Source organism: Notolepis coatsorum, assembly GCF_963971535.1.
Source record: "Notolepis coatsorum genome assembly, chromosome: 5".
Taxonomy (NCBI): Eukaryota; Metazoa; Chordata; class Actinopteri; order Aulopiformes; family Paralepididae; genus Notolepis; species Notolepis coatsorum.
Window position 1 is genome coordinate 133,088,607 of NC_140169.1, and position 17,527 is coordinate 133,106,133.

The window sequence follows — 17,527 nt, forward strand, 5'->3', positions numbered from 1 at the left end:
TAGCCATCCCCCTGATCAGCGTATGTTGTGGTAATAACGAATGCCATTATTGGCAATCAATTCATCAGAAACGACGACCCCCAGCCACATTCCAATGGCCGTGAATGTGTTAATGTACACAGGCTATTATGTACACATCCATATTGCAGAGGTCACATGTGGTTTTAAAGACCCAAGTGGTCCTTGAGCAAGACAATTAAACCCTAACTGCTCCCAATGAGCAGGTTGACGCCTTGCATGCTTGCCTTGAATAAAAGCGTAATATAAATGCAGTCCATTTACAAAGAGCCTCAAGTCCACCACACGGCATGGGTAGCTATTACGGCAGACAGCTTAGTTATGACAAGCCTGTTTGTCAGAACGTCATTTGACAGAAAGCCAGGCTTGTTATTGGTCAGGAGGAGTCTCCACTCACCGCTGCCTGTCAGCTTTGTAAGAAGCGGTCAGCTCATCAAACAAGGTGCTGTTCATCTCCATCAGAGTCTTCAGCACGTTGTACACCAGCGCCACAATAGTCCTGGAACAACAACACAGAAGAATACACTGGGCGTCACTAACGTCACTCACTTCCCCAACAATAGAATTGAATACAGACCAATCGACCGGTCGAACCCCTAGCTCAGGCAATAGAGTTGAGGGCAAGGGCATCTGGGGACCTTGGCCTGGAAGACCGAGGACCGCTAATGAGTATTTTCAACACACAGTACAGTATAAGAGAGACTCACACAAGTACAGCCCCAGTGGTGGTGTAGATCACGTGTGTTTATATATAGATTTTGTTGGAGCTTGTCAGGGAAGTGTTCTTTTCATTGCATTAAACATTTTGTGAATGCCTTAATAGGACTGTGTTACATTTTTTATTCCTTGAAATTGGTGGTGAGGAATTCGTATAAAAATTATAGCTAATGTGTGTTCACACTAATTTAGCGTAAGAGCTGCCAGGGAGCGGGACATGTTACTATTTATTACCTGGAGCATCGTAATGGAATAACCTGCCATTGTTCCTGCACTCTATAGATTAAAAAACAAACAGAGATGAAAACAGTGTTGATGGAAATTGTGCAACTGGGACCTAAGCCCCTAATGCAGTTGACTAATCTGTTGAATCTGTATTTGCTTTTGAGTATTAGTTTGTGTTTTTATGCCTGTAATTACTGTATATTTTAACGTGTCAATGTATGTGATTATCCTGTGGAGCATCTTTATATGTACTTTTGAAACCGACGAATAAATTCAATCAATCAATCAATTAATCTACATTCAATCAATCAATCAATTAATCTACATGTTGCTAATGCAATTCAGTAAAAGCTCAAACCTGCCTGATGGCATTAGCTGATACCGTCCCAAGCGAGGACGAAAATGGAAATAAGCCCCATTATGATAATAATAATAATACACTTTATTTGTGTAGCACCTTGCATACAAGAATTGCAGCCCAAAGTGCTTCACAGCAGTAAAATGGACATTCATAGTAATAAAAGTAATGCATAACTCGCTACATCCTGTAAAATCAATGCGCCAAAAAAGAAAAATATATATATTTTCTTAGCATTTCTATTCTAGCTTTAGTGTGAAGCCGTCAGTAAGGTTGAGTTTATAAACAAGTATTTATGACTCATTATAAAAAAAATTTATAGACAAATGAAACGTTACGTACGGGTTCCAGTGCTCTTTGGAGATCCTGTAGAGGCTGCCAAACATAATGGGCAGGACCTTGTCAATGTTTTCTTCGATCAGACTCAGGATGTACTCATTATTCCAGAAGTACAGCGCTCGCTCAGCTACCTGGAATGACAACGGACAGGAGACGTGAAGGATCGCATTCAAACAGGAAGAGTGGTCGACCGCGTGTGTATCTGTGCGTAAGGCGCTACCTGAAAGTGGGGATTGGCCACGCATTTGGAGATCTGCTTGAACAACGGCTCCTCAATCTTCTTGAACTGCGTGGGCTCAATGACGTCTAGAATCTCCTCGATTTCACCAAGGTACATCACCTAGTGGGAACATGGACACACGACATAACAGGGTTCCTACACGATTTTGACTCAAGTTTCATGAAACACATTTTCCACGACAAATAGAGCAATTTCCCTGACCAATAGTTTATGTTCAGTTGATAAATTGTACGGTTGAATGGTTGATTTGAATCTCAAGAAAAGAGGGCAAGGATTTGACATAGGGTCAATTTTGGCCAGAAATTACAATCACTTGGGACTTGCTCAGAAAATGTTATTTGGGTTATTATTCATTGGCTATTATTCATTCAAAGATTACGAGGGTCTACCCGCAGCCAAGCTTGGCATCTACAGGGATTAAAGCAAAAATGTTCAGGCCAAGTCATTCTTATTTTAACCTCCACTGTATATTTGTATTTAATAGCGTTAGCGTTTTAAGGGAACTTGATTATTTTGAACATCTTTTCTATTGCCAGTTTGCTTCTACGTAATATCAATGCCGTTTTCAATTCATTATATAAAACTGATACTTTTTGAAGTTTTTTTTTTATCCACTTTTTCTCCTTATTTTCTATTTTTCTCCCATCCCAATTTCGCCTCGCCAATTCTCCCTTCAATTCTCCCCTCCCCTGTCTCGAACGTTGCTAGACTATGCCTCCCACTGGTCGGCTGCAGTGAGGACCAAGCCTTGCATCACGTGTCCCCTCCGGTACACGAGGAGGCAGCTGTCGCATCGTTTCACCTGAACAGCGCAATCTCTCAGTGGCGAGGAGTAACGCGTGGGAGGCTCACGCTGCCCCCGTCACTTCCTGATTCTGCTGTACAGGCGCACCAACCGACCTGTAGGAGTCGCTGTCCACAACGTCCAATCCCCACCCACCGGCTTTTCCACCCTCTAATACTGCCAATTGTGTTAGTATGAACGAACAGCCAAGCTGGTAGCAACGCCGAGAGCTGGGCTCGAACCCAGCATCTCCTGCGTTAGTGGCGAGCGCCTTGCCCACTGCGCCACTTAGCCGCCCTCAGCCTATGATTTATGGCAAACTCAATCCTGCGGGGTTGCGTCATATAGCCTAGGTGTGTATCCTATTTCATTTTCTAAATCCGTAGCCTACGGGGTTCATTTAAGGCAGGTCGGTCTTTAGAATTATAGCCTTATAATTGTGTTTTCGTTAGAAGGCTATAATAGCCTAATAATAATAACACAACAACAATAATGTGTTTTCAGCTGATTTTGCATGACAGTGCCTGCTTCAGAAAAGATTAATCACTATCAGGCTAAATCTAAACTTTGATTTGATTGCCATCTTGATTAGGCCATTTCAACTAGCTATTTCTAATGCTTGCTGCACATTAAGACACTCGTATAGGCTAATTTGCTTGTGTGACGTTTATAGATGTAGGCTATATAGTTAGGCCTAATAACGTCGGCGTGTGTGCATATTTGTGAGCTCCCGCACAGACGTGATGGAATTCAAGTTCAAGTTTTTATTGATCACATAGGCAGGCTACACATGGCGTAGGCTACATGGCAGTGAGATTCATTGTTCTTGTATGCTCTCTCGTATTATTGTTATAGGCTATTGTCAAGAAAGGAAGTACATTATTTTCAATCGTGGCTTTAATTCGTAGCCTTAAGAGAAGCAGTCTCCTAGCAGCTTCATTAATCCCGATCCGTCTCAGCCACAGCATAACGGAGACCGGCTATGGCAAAAATCATAAATAGACTACTGTAAATAAAATAGCCTATAACATTATAAAGGATAGGCTATAGCAGGGGTTCCCAACCTTTCTTCTCCAGAGCCCCACGATTCCTTGGAGACATAGGAATATGATATGATATACGGTAGGCTACTGGTCCGTCAGCGAGGAGATAGCCCACAGCGGATAGCCATTTGAGAATAGGCTATTATGGCCAAACGAGGGTAGGCTAGGCTATAGCCTATAAATATTATTTAATGTTTTCATAAGCATAAAAATACAAGGACAACAGCTAGATTAACAATCAAGTTAGTTTACTGTATGCAGGCTTCACAGGGCTCTGTGTCTGTGCCATGCGTTATGCGCAAGTTACTGTCACATAGTTGTAGCCGATAAAGGAGTATATGTAGGCTATGCTATTATATATAATTTATATAGGCTACCTAATACCGACATCAAAATAGATTGTATGCCGCTACAAATCATATTATACCAGGTAGCCAATTGACGGAAAATCCGTCGCGACTTGGAATCAAATTGACGGAAATCCGTCGTAGGACGGATAACTTTAATCCCTGCATCTATCGTTTGACCTGGTGAAATCGAGATCATGAGCAAATTTGACACATTTCCAAAACCTTTTGAATATGTATAATTTTCCATAACCTTTCCTAGTCTGGAAAACATAATGTCTTTAAATGCCTTTTACAGGTTTCCCCCCCCCATGACGGTAGGAACCCTGAACCAAGAGCATCAACATGAGGGTCAGAATAGTTATTTTCACATTAGACAGACATCCGTACCTCCTTCTGGCTGCACGTTTTAGGCCAAAACTTCAACAGCCCACGAATCACCTGCAGATGCAAAAGAAAACCGTTTTAGAATAGATCCATAGATCAAACTGCTACATTCCATCAGTGCAAGGCATTGCTTCCTTCGGTGGCAGGGGTCACTTCCTATAGGGGTCACGTTATAATAATAATAATAATAATAATAATAATAATAATAATAATAATAATAATAATAATAATAATAATAATAATAATAATAATAATAATAATGCAGGTCGCCGTGCAACAATTTAAAAACAGTTAAATTCACAATCACAATCCATTAAAATATAAAAAATTAAAAATATAAAATCAGACAAAATAAAATCAGACATACGCCTGCCTAAACAGGTGGGTTTTGAGGTGGGTTTTAAATGGAATGATGGAGTCAATGTTCCTGATGTCGGGGGGGAGGGAGTTCCAGAGGCGAGGGGCAGAGCAGCTGAAGGCTCTTGACCCCATGGTGGACAGACGGGCTGGGGGGACGGTCAGGTTGATCAGGTACATGCTATACTATTTTATTTCATACTTATCTTGTCTAGCACAGTCTCTGGAGCGTAACAGTAAGAAGCATTTTGTATAAAAGTATTCTGTACTTCTGTATGACAACTATTAAAGAAACTAACTAACTAAACATGGAGGAGGTAGACCTGAGGGACCGGGTGGGAATGTTGATGTGAAGGAGGTCGGACAGGTATGGAGGGGCGAGGTTGTGAATGGCCTTGGAATGTATGGAGGAGGATCTTGTAGTCTATGCAGTGTTTAATGGAAAGCCAGTGTAGTTGGCGTAGGACGGGGGTGATGTGACTGATGACAGGGGTTCTGGTGATTATACGGGCAGCAGCGTTCTGGACCAGTTGGAGCTTATGGAGGAGTTTGTGGGGGAGACCAAAGAGAAGGGAGTTGCAGTAATCTAAGCGGGAAGTGACGAGGGAGTGGACCAGGATTGCGGCGCTGTTGGGAGTGAGTGAAGGGCGGAGGCGGTTGATGTTGCGAAGGTGGAAGTAGGCGGACCGGATGATGTTATTGATGTGGGAATGGAATGATAGGGTGCTGTCGAGGACGACACCCAGACTCTTGACCTGGGGGGAAGGGGAAACCAAGGAGTTGTCTATGGTGAGGGTGAAACTGGGGTGCTTGGTGAGTGTGGACTTGGAGCCAATGAGGACTACCTCCGTTTTGTCACCGTTTAATTTGAGGAATTTTTTTTTTTTTTTAATTTTTTTTATTATTGCAAAACAAAACTTATTAAAAGTCAGTACTCAACACACAATGTATAATGAAACTTTCAGTAAAGGTGGTTAAAATATATGCAAGTACAGAAACAGGATAAAACAAAAATAGTCAATAATAACATTTTAACCGTATACAGTGTATATCCAGCGAAGTTACAATTATATAAATGTTATATAATGTATAAATTTGAGGAAATTTGAAGTGAACCAGGATTTGATTTCCTGTAAACAGGCACAGAGGGAAGAGGGCGGGAGGGTGGAAGTGGGTTTGGAGGAAACATAGAGCTGGGTGTCGTCCGCGTAACAGTGGAAATTGATGCTGTATTTACGGAGAATCCGACCGAGTGGGAGCAGGTAGATGATGAAGAGGATAGGGCCAAGGACAGAGCCCTGGGGAACACCGGAGGAGAGGGGGGATGGATGGGATGTGAATGATTTTAGCTGAATTAACTGAGTACGGCCAGAGAGATATGAATGGAACCAGTCTAGGGATGTGTGGGAGATTCCAATGGAGGCTAGTCGGTTAAGGAGGGTGGAGTGAGATATGGTGTCAAATGCGGCGCTTAGATCGAGGAGGATGAGGATGGATAATAGTCCGGAGTCAGCTGCCATCAGTAGGTCATTTGTGATTTTGAGGAGGGCTGTTTCTGTGCTGTGACGGGGGCGAAAACCAGATTGGAACTGTTCATAGAGGTTATTGTTGGAGAGGTGAGCATGAATCTGAGAAGCCACTACTTTTTCCAGGATTTTTGAGAGAAATGGTAGGTTGGAGATGGGGCGGAGGTTATTGAAAATGTTGGGGTCTAAACCAGGTTTCTTTAGAATCGGTGTTACAGCAGCGGATTTGAGAGATGATGGGACAGAACCAGAGGTGTGGGAGGAATGGATGATTGCAGTTATAAGGGGCAGGAGAGAGGGGAGGGAGGCTATGACCAGGGAGGAGGGCATGGGGTCAAGTTGGCAGGTGGATGGCTTGGATTTCCGGATGAGTTTTGATATATCGGCAGCAGAGGGGAGATGGAAGCAGGAGAGAGGTGCAGAGAGGGGGGGGGTGTGGAGCTAGGGGAGATGGACAACTGGACATGAGGTCAGTTGCTGGTGGATATTGGCTATTTTTAAATTGAAAAATGACATCAGGGAGTTACAATGTTCAGTGGAGTAGAAGTGTGAGGGAAGGGAGTCAGGGGGGCGGAGTGAGTTGTTGACCACTGAGAACAGGGCCCTGGTGTTCCCAGCACCAGCAGTGATTTTGTCAGCAAAATATTGGGATTTGGCTGAGGAGAGGGCGTCTTTGTAGTGGAGGATATGGGTATGGTGCATCTGTTTGTGAACAGCGAGTCCGGTTTTTCTGGAAAGCCGCTCCAGCTGACGTCCTTTGGCTTTCAGCAGACGTAGGTGAGGGGAGAACCACGGGGCAGAGTGGGGGAATGACACAGTCCTGGTTTTGAGGGGGGCAAGTGAGTCCAGCAGAGTTTGAAGACTGTCGTTGTAGTGGGAGACGAGCTGATCCGGGGTGCATGGGGGGATGGTGATGGGGAAACTGTCGATGCCTGTGGTGAGATCTGCTAAATTAATGTTTTTGATGTTGCGGAAGGACATAATACATGACTGTTTGATTTGGGATAGTGTCAGACTTAAATTAAATTAAACAACCATGTGGTCAGAGATGGGGAGATCGACGCAGAACAGTTGAGAGGGGTGACACCGGAGCAACAGACCAAGTCCAAAATATGACCTTTAGAATGGGTTGGGAAATCTATGTGTTGTTTGAGACCAAAACTGTCCAGGCAAGAGATGAATTCCTTAGTGAGAGCATGATTCGTGTTGTCCATGTGAATATTTATAGTTATAGTTATAGCACTGAAACTGTTCATATTTGTATACTTGATTATGACTTCAAAGCACTGGGTCCATGACTGTTGCTGCCTTCGAGGAAAATTTAGCTACATTATACGTTTTGAGATGCACAAAATGTTAACATTTGATAGCATCACACTGAGCATGCAAGTGGAAGTCAATGGGGGCGGGGGGGATGGATGGATGGAGAGGAGGAGGGACAGATAGCCTTCTAAAAGAAAAAAGAAAAGGCAAGGGGAAGATAAATACCGGCTCAGTGAGGGTGGGGTCCTTCTCCAGGAACTGAACAACGCAGTAGGCCAGCTAAACGACAAAAAAAAAATAAGAAAAATAAGAACTGCAAATGTACAAGATATACACAGACGGGGGTAAACTACTACTGTACACTAGACGCTGTTCATTTTGTGGTCACTAGATGGCACTATAATTCAAGCCATTCATCCTGGCCTTTTACAGTCCTGACATTCATTTCCAACAGCTGTTAAATTTTATTACACAATGGGACATAAATTCCTCGCTGCTCAGTCTTAAATAACACAGACCCCCCCCCCCCCCCCCATTCAAACAATATCTAAAAATGTAAATGAGAACATCAATAACTCTGACAGGGTATTTTGACACTCTTCAAACAAGATATGGGAGACCAGCATGAGTAAGGGCCCCGGCTACGCTGATCCATCACCAAACAGAGATGAAACAGTCGGAAGGTATTAAGGTTGATTTGCCTTTTTAATTAGGACCTCCTGTAATCACGCTTTTGCAGAAACAACAGACACTTTGACGCGGCGCGGCGGCGGCGGATCAATGCAGCCGGGGCCCCTGAGGTGAACTTACCTGTGCGTGGAACAAGGCCAGTCCTTTAGCTGTGTGCATGGGGACGAGCACCTTCATGAGGAACTGCTTGTGCTCCGCCTTCAGCGGCAGCGCAAACCCATTGATGATACTGCAGACACGACAGCATAAGAGCATTCAAGAGATGAATCGTTCACAACAGTTCAACACAATTAATAACACCGCGACAAGTACAACGCCTGGGGAGACGGGTCTCAAAAGTACTCAATATTATTGCACTGTATTGTCGAAGGCCCAATCGGTGATCCAAATGTAAACAAATACAGTAGGTAGCCCTACCACCTGTAAACGGTTAGTTTGTTTGTTTGTAAACACTGGAGTAAATTAAGAACATTCCAAATAGCTTAGAACTCTTCGAGGATGTCTGTGAATATACCCCACATTTATGTGGTCAAGAAAGTATCCGGATTTGGCTTTAAAGCCCAAGGGGCTTGGATGTTAGTTATGCGTGACTGAGCATGATCAGACTCTCAATATTTGCCAAACACAGTGACGTGCAGCGCAGAAGGAATTTGGCTTGTTATGTGGTGCAGACTTAGAGATGCCCTGATATCGGACGCCGGGCTGAAATTGGGGGAATTTCAATCAATACCAAGGGGCCATGTGCAACATATTAAAGAGAAACAAAGCAGAGCCACGTCATCATCTGCAACTTTAGAAGAAAAATTGATTATATGTCTCAATCATTTCTTGTCCCAACTCATAACCCGTCTCTTAACTGTTCAGTAAAACGAACGGATAGGCTCGGGGGTCCGTATATCGGTCGATACTTTAAAGTCTAGTAGTGGGAATTGGTATCGGTGGTGAAAAGGTCGCATCGGTGCATCCCCGGTGCAGCAGACCCATAACACACCAAAGTCCTGATCACATGGTGCTCACATGACAATCACACGGCGGCTGCGGTTAAAGCTCTTACTCACCTTCCCAGGATCTCCAGGAGCTCTGCCACCCCGTTAAAGTGATCAGTCTCATAGATGAACCTGCAACACCAGCCAACCGACAAACAAATCAACAACAGCATTTCATTTCGTTTCATTTTCATACATATGAATGACCCCACAAAACAAGAGTGCATGATTCTAACAGCTGTGTGTTTGCTGATCAGAACAGCCGATCTCTGGGGCTTTCTAAAAACCACTCCGGTAAACAGATGGTCCCGGGGGGAAATGCCACTCGACGTGGTTTAGAATTTTGGAACATTCCCTTCCCAAAGCTAGAAGCAAAAAGACAGAGAGATGTGTCCCCTTTGTAAGGCTCCATAAAAAGAACGGGGACAGGGGAACAGACTCCTTGGTCACGGGCAGTGACAGGAGTATGTACCTAGCATGAATGTCTTTTTGGTGTGGTAGGAAACCGGGGGAACCCAGAGGAAACCCATGCGGACATGCAAACTCCTACATACATACATTATTTAAATGGAATGGTATCTACCTTTAACTGGTTGACTGGTTCTGTGTAGCTCGGTGGGTAAAGTGCTCGGCGCTCTGACACCGCCAGGGTTAGGGGTTTGATTCTCACTGGGGCTACCCGTACTGAAAAATGCATATAGTCATTCCGTCGCAAAGCACCTCGTGTCCTAGTACTAGGAAAGGCTTGTGGAAATGCAGTCATTTAATAATGATGTATAAAAAATCGATTCATTAATAATAATAAATTATGAAATGAGTTTAAAATCAGCTCTTAAAATCACCACGTCTTTTGCGGACAGAAAAACACAACGGCCTAAATACCAGCTGCTCCCAAAGGGGGAACCCGTTTTCTACTATCTGGGCCCTCAAACACCAACACTGCTTGTCAACCGTTGCTCTATTTTTAACCCCCTGCAGCAGATGGTCAAAGTGGGTACATCAGTTTTCTAAAGCCCACGATCTCACAGCAACCGGCGCTGGAGAAATCAGCCCACGTCCCTCACCGCTAGGCCACGTCTGCAGCACTCCGTGTGAGGGAACGCCGCACTGAAGCACGAGTTGTGAAACTGGAGACGATGTGGGTTAAAGGAACACGCTAACGGTATGAGAAATGTGCTTACGGTCTTCTCCGTAATCAGACAAGAAGATCGATACCAATTTCCTCTCTGTGCGTCCAGTAGAAAGCTATCTGGCTGCAAGCTAACCTAGCTTAGCACAAATGAATGGAAGCGGATACGGATCGGCTAGCCTGCTGGTCATATCCTCCTAATTTTTTTTTTTTTTAATGTTTATTAATTTAAAATCTTTCCCCCAAAATTATATATATTGCCCTGGTGGCTAGATACGGACCAGCTAGCCTAGCTGTTGGCCAAAAACACCTCTCCCGGAGTTTTAAACTAGGCTAGTGGTCCATATCCGCTTCCATTAATTTGTGCTAAGCTACTGGCTAGCTTTCAGGCGGATAGCTTTCTGCTGAACAAAACTCACCCTTGTAAATATGACTGTCCTGCCCATTCTGGACTATGGTGATGTCATCTATAAAATGGCTTCAAAGACGGCTCTACACAAACTGGATACTCCATTACCATTCTGCCATCCGCTTTGCCACCAATGCACCCTTTAATGCACATCACTGTGACCTTTACAAACTGGTTGACTGGCCCTCCCTCCACACCCGCCGACTCCAACATTGGTTCCACTCCATTTACAAGACAATCCTGGGCAAGACCCCACCTTATCTTTCCTCCCTGCTCCACCTTTCTCACAGCACAAGATCAAGCAAGCTCATCAAACTAAACATCCCAAGATCCAAGACCACCTTCGGCCGAAACTCCTTTCACTTTGCAGCAGCTTATGACTGGAACGCTATTCAAGACACCCTTAAACTTACAGCTCTTACTTCACTGACTGCCTTCAAGAATATACTCAACACGCTCTTAGTAGATCCCTCCTGCTGATACCCCAGTTTCACACTTTCATACACCATACAATATAATATATTTTTTGTATTCCTCTTGGACCAGATCGACATTGTAAATAAGAAACCTGTCCTTAATGTTTTATTTGGCTAAATAAAGGTAGAAAAAAAGTGAAAAACACCTGTTCTGGAGTTCTAAACTAGGCTAGTGGTCCGTATACGCTCCCATTGCTTTCTCTGACTCTGGAGCAAACGGTAATCACATTTCCCATAATGTTGGCGTGTTCCTTTAAGCAATAACTGGGACTGATGTGAAAGTTCTCCGAGACCTAGTACAGGGCTTAAAGGAACACTCCAACATTTTGGGAAATTAGCTTATTTGCCATCTACCCTGGAGTTAGACAAGATACATACCTTTTTCTTCTCTGTGCATGCAGTAGGAGTAGGAAGATGTTGGGAACTAGGCTAATGGAGGAGCCTACTTCCAGTGACTGACGCTAAGCTAGGCTAACGTCTTCCTACTCCTACTGCATGCACAGAGAAGAAAAAGTTATGTATCTTCTTGTCTAACTCCAGGGTAGATGGCAAATAAGCTCATTTCCCAAAATGTTGGAGTGTTCCTTTAAGATTAAGGGTGTTCCAACTTCCCAGTGATGGTAAAAAGAAAATAGTGTTTAGGACAGTACACAGATCTAGGTACAGTCCTGAGCCAGTAGCTGAAAAATAAATTGTGGAATTAATTTCATACACAACCATGTTCTTCTTCAGTTTGGGATGAATACAATTAGTCTGGGACCGTTTCGCTACGGCTGTGAAAATAATTAATTGTAAGCCGTGACCCCAAATCAATTGTAAGCCCCGACCCCCGTAGGTACTTCAACATGACCATTTGTTCCTCAACGATAGCGATCAGCTCCAGCCTCAAGCTCTCCCATGTGAGAATCCCCATGGTGACTCCTGATCTCTGACCTAAAAACATTGCATCCACAGCACTGAGAGCAGATGTGCACAGCCTCTGATGTGGGGCTCCGTCGTTTTCCATCAGTTTAGCACCAAGCTGCTGCATGAAAAGAATTATTAAAATAAAAGCCTGCTGTGAAACTCCTGCCAAGGAAACTCTGAACACGGGCCAGTTTCCCCCATCTCAGCTGGGGCGATGACGCTTCATACGAGAGGGTGGTGCCAAGAGATAGTGTAGTTCCACCTCTGGAACCACGGGCACCCCTGCTGGCCTAGAATCAAACCCCCATCATAACCTTCTCTCCTGTGTACCCCCCTACTCCGTTTCCGCTCAGCTTTCAAATAGAAAATGTATTCTGACTGGAGTGGACTGACGTCTCCCCTTTAAAAGATGATCTAAGAAAGGCTGATGTGAATTTGTTTGCGTGGTGCTCCATCAGAACACATAATAGAGGCCTCGCACAGAACATCGGTGTAGTTCTCCTTCCAGCACGGCTGCCTGTAACCATTGGTAACCACTGTCAAAAGAAAATCTCCTCATTTCTGAGCAGTGGTAGAGCAGATACAACACTGGAAAAACATGATGTTACTGTTCCACCGTGACCCATTCACAAGATCCAGTAATACGACACCAAATGATCATGTTTTTGTTGACATGTTCCTCATATAGCAACACATAGCAACCGTTGTCTCTTCCATTGTTGTGTACCAAACGACGGTTGCTATGTTACTGGCAGCCATGTTGGAAGATGGAGAACGACAGAAGCATTGCGAGCGAGGCCTCTATTTGTGTGCAAGGGTTTTGAAAACGGGGTCGGTGCAGGATAGATACGCTCCAGTGGTGACGTGATAATCAATACACGTACTATAGGAGCATATTTGTAGCAGAATATTTAAATGAAGAAAATCCAGTAGAAAATTTAAAGCCTTTAGATTGGAGGCTTTCATTTGCCATCTCCCTCTGTAGGAGCTTCCATTATTTGCTCAGGTTGAGCGTTTCACTCACCGCAGGAAAATGTTGTTGATTTGCTTCCTAATGAAAGCCCGCAGGCCCAGGAACTTCCCGTAAATCCGATGCAGGATGGTCTTTAGGAAGTCTCTTTCCCTCGGGTCCTCGCTGTCGAACAGCTCCAGGAGCTAGACGGACAGATCAGAGACAAAGAAGAGAGAGAGAGAGAGACAAAGAAGAGAGAGAGAAAGAGAGAGACAGACAGACAAAAAAAGGGGGAGAGGGAGACAGACACAGAATCAGCTTTTCATTCTTTTCTAAACAGTTGTGCTTTAATGGGGCCAAGGCTAACAGTACAGAGGCCCAGAGTTAACTAACCCCCCCCCCCCCCCCCCCACACACACACACACACACACACCCACCCACCCACACACACCAGACCAGCAGAGCAACCGCTGCCTGGCAGTCATCTGTGCAAATAAGCATACGTGATCAAATCATATCTTACCAGCCTACTGACATCTTATATAAGAGACACATGTAACCCTGAAGGGGTTGTATATAGATTTAAACCCATGGCATAAAACAAGCTATTTCCAGAGTGATGACTCATTAGTTCTGCGCCGTTTCGAGGGACCAAGCAGTTTAGGGATATGCCATCGTTGAGCCAAGAGGAAATATCTCCAATATCACGGTCGCTCTTCCAGAACACAGTCGCCGTCTTCCTCCGCCGGCTCGCCGGGAGCAGCAGAGCCACAATGACAGGGTTGACATCATGGCCGGGGGGGGGGGCCCCGTTCTGCTGCCGTTCCCACCCTCCTCCCCTGAACCCACTGTGTACGCTACTCCTCTGCTATTACCGACACGACAAATCATAGTCATTACCGCTCCGCTACGCCGCGGCCTCTCCGCTTACATACGGAGCGACTGACCCGTCTCCGCGTCCGCCCTCTTCTCTTCATCAGGGAAGCGACAGTTGTGATCAAATAAACTAGTATCTAATCTAACCGGTGCAGGTGAGTGAGGGCGGGTTGATGGGACAGATGTTGCGTTGGCTGTATGGGGGGGGGGGGGGGGGGGCACGCAGCCGGCTCATCATTTAATTATTCCGTCTTGAACAGCTGCGAAGTTGTCATGGCTGAACAGACGCGCACAAAAAGATATGACATAAACATAATACACCTCCTCCGCGGATGTGGGACGTACCCACTGTCGTATGGAGATTGCCTTCAAGACGAACCCTGTAGACGCAATGATACATGCTTCTACACTCACAGAACGGTATTCAGTGTGATTGTATAGAGACGGATGCATTCTAGTCGGCACTGTGGAGATCACCTTGTGTATCACTGCAGAGTTCACCTGAAATTAAGTGTCTGTACAGCCAGGATTTTTATCTACACGACTCTCTGGCTGTTGTGACAGAAGCACAAACATAAAGAGTGTCTGTGAGGCACAGCTCAGCCTGAACACCGGTCTATTTTTAAACCCTCCGGTTCCCATTTTAACCCTTTTTTGGGGGCGCTTAGGCCAGTCTTGTACGTCACCGCCACCGGGCTGATTAAAGACACAGTAGTCATTTGATTCATGGTTACATTTGTACACCGGCTCTTAAATGCAAATATCCGATCAGCCAATCATGTGGCAGCAACTCGATGCATGCGGATGTGGTCAAGAGGTTGTTGTTCAGACCAAACATCAGAATGGGGAAGAAATGCGATCCCAGTGACTCCGAGCGTGGAGCGTTTGTTGGGTGTCAAATTGATTGGTCGATACGACCGTCAATCAAAGGAGGTCGGACTCATTACAACTAACCCAAAACCGAAAGTTGGGATATAAACCTATTGAGAGTAAAGAAAACAGTGGACTTTGCAAAGGTTATACGAAGTAGGAAATGTATCCGGGAACAACAGCAGGGATCTATTTGGGTAGAAATGTGAATAATAGCCAAAAGCGAGCAATTTACAAGAAAACTCTGTTGGATACTTTTAACCATCAACGTTTATCATATAGGAATCGTATGTAAATGGTAAATGGCTGCATTTATATATGGACTTTTATCCAAAGCGCTTTACAATTTGTTTCTCACATTTTGCCCATTCACTCACATTCACACACCGACAGCGGAGGCAACCATGCAAGGTGCCAACCTGCTCATCAGGAGCAATTATGGGTTAAGTGGTCTTGCTCAAGGACACATCGACACACTGTCCGGGAGGAGCGGGAATCGAACCGGGAATCTCCGGATTGCCAGACGACTGCTCTACCTCCTGAGCCACTGTCTCCCCTATGTCCTGTCACCTAAATGAATGATAGCCACATATCAACTCAAACGTCTCTCAAAATGAGATTGATTGAAAACTTTATTAACAGATTGCAGAATGGGTACGATACAGTACGGCTCAATACAAACAACTGCTAAGAGGATGCAGACCAGGAAAATACTTTCGTCTGACTTTTCGATCCTCAATATTTGAGGGGATGTTATAGATCACACTGTACATTATCACGTGGTTCAACACCACGAACAGCGATCACATTATTTATCTTGATATTTTTAATACGCGAGCAGATAGTGATTATATACATCGATATCAGAAAAATTCCAGATGATTAACGTCATGAATTTCTTTTCATAATCGCCCCGCCCAAGTCACATTATTCTAGAAGAATAATCTAAGAAAGTAACTTGATGTAACTTAGATGAGTGTGTTCCTGGCTGTGTGCAGACTGTAGAGGTTGAGGGAGGAAGCCTGTTTGGAGCGGCTAGGTAAACAAGCTGTGGACCCACTGGGGAGGTCGTGACCTCTGGCACTTCCTCCCCACAGTGGCCTCTGACACAGACCCCCCCCAAGGTGAAAACAGCCCGTCCTCTACTCTTCCTCTCACTGTATGCCATTGGCATCATGATGCAACAGAAACTCCCTCACCCCAAAAACGCATTGTGACTAAAGCTTCATTTCTAGGCGGAAAGGTCCTACTGGAGGTGAGGCGGGTCCCGGTGGAGGCCGTGGAGCCCACTGGTGGATGCCGTGGAGCCTACTGGTGGAGGCCAAGGAGCCTACTGGTGGAGGCCAAGGAGCATACAGGTGGAGCCTACTGGTGGATGCCGTGGAGCCTACTGGTGGAGGCCAAGGAGCCTACTGGTGGAGGCCAAGGAGCATACAGGTGGAGCCTACTGGTGGAGGCCAAGGAGCCTACTGGTGGAGGCCAAGGAGCCTACTGGTGGAGGCCAAGGAGCATACAGGTGGAGCCTACTGGTGGAGGCCAAGGAGCCTACTGGTGGAGGCCAAGGAGCATACAGGTGGAGGCCAAGGAGCATACAGGTGGAGCCTACTGGTGGAGGCCAAGGAGCATACAGGTGGAGCCTACTGGTGGAGGCCAAGGAGCATACAGGTGGAGCCTACTGGTGGAGGCCAAGGAGCATACTCACTCAATTTCACAATAGTCTTATATACTTTGATTCTACTGTCACCATGTATGCATATGCTCACTACATGTATTTATTGCTCCATCTCCACCCACTACAAACATGGGAACTCTCTAACCCCTGTACCCAACCCCCCCCCCCCCCCCCCCCCATCTCTCCGAGTGGTTGTCCCGTAGTGTTGACCAAGGTGGTGGATGTCTCGGGGGCTTGGCCAAGATTGCAGACTGTTCTACGTGCACCTCCGAGGCCATGGATCAGCTTCTTACCGTCTTCTGTCCGTGGTGACGTGGTCTGTCAACGTGGTTTAGACGTGGAGTTCATTGCTGGGTTAAGTACTTCTATTCTATTCACATAATATGCTTACTACATATATCTATTCTATTCACATAATTGCTTACCACATGTATCTATTGCTATGTCCGCCCATCACAATCACGCAAACTGTCTACTGGTGGAGGCCAAGGAGCCTACTGGTGGAGCCTACTGGTGGAGGCCATGGAGCCTACTGGCGGAGGCCAAGGAGCCTACTGGCGGAGGCCAAGGAGCCTACGGGTGGAGCCTATACATGCACCTCTCCCGAAATGTAACCGCACGCAGGGCGACGCGGCACCACGAACGGTGTTGATCGGACCACTTGCCTTGAGCCGTGCCATTTCCGCATTACCTCGTTCGCGTGTGGAGGGGGGAAGGTCGTGTGGAACAATAGCATTCAGTCATTTAGCTGATGCTTTTATCCAAAGCGACTTACAAGTTCTGTACAGCAAGTCAGCAGGAAGGGTACGACTCTGGCAGCTACAGTAAGTAACATTGTTCATCAAACAGTGTAGAACTTTGAGTGCTACAGACTTGAGTGCATAGTAGTACAGACATACATTTTCGGCTTATTAGCATTGTAGGTAGTAATATAGGCAAGGAAGATTTCTTAGTAG

At 45.3% G+C, this 17,527-nt stretch overlaps 1 protein-coding gene across 1 annotated transcript in view; it reads right to left on the reverse strand.

The window, feature by feature from the left end:
• Positions 1-17,527, reverse strand: part of ppp2r5a (protein phosphatase 2, regulatory subunit B', alpha isoform) — a 108,436-nt gene that overhangs the window by 4,238 nt on the left and 86,671 nt on the right. The window contains exons 5-12 of the mRNA XM_084315168.1: positions 13,226-13,356; positions 9,354-9,413; positions 8,416-8,524; positions 7,831-7,884; positions 4,463-4,513; positions 1,878-1,997; positions 1,661-1,788; positions 416-517 (exon numbers count right to left, since the gene is read on the reverse strand). Coding sequence (XP_084171294.1) covers positions 416-517; positions 1,661-1,788; positions 1,878-1,997; positions 4,463-4,513; positions 7,831-7,884; positions 8,416-8,524; positions 9,354-9,413; positions 13,226-13,356 — 755 coding nt within the window. The remainder of the gene's footprint in view (positions 1-415; positions 518-1,660; positions 1,789-1,877; positions 1,998-4,462; positions 4,514-7,830; positions 7,885-8,415; positions 8,525-9,353; positions 9,414-13,225; positions 13,357-17,527) is intronic.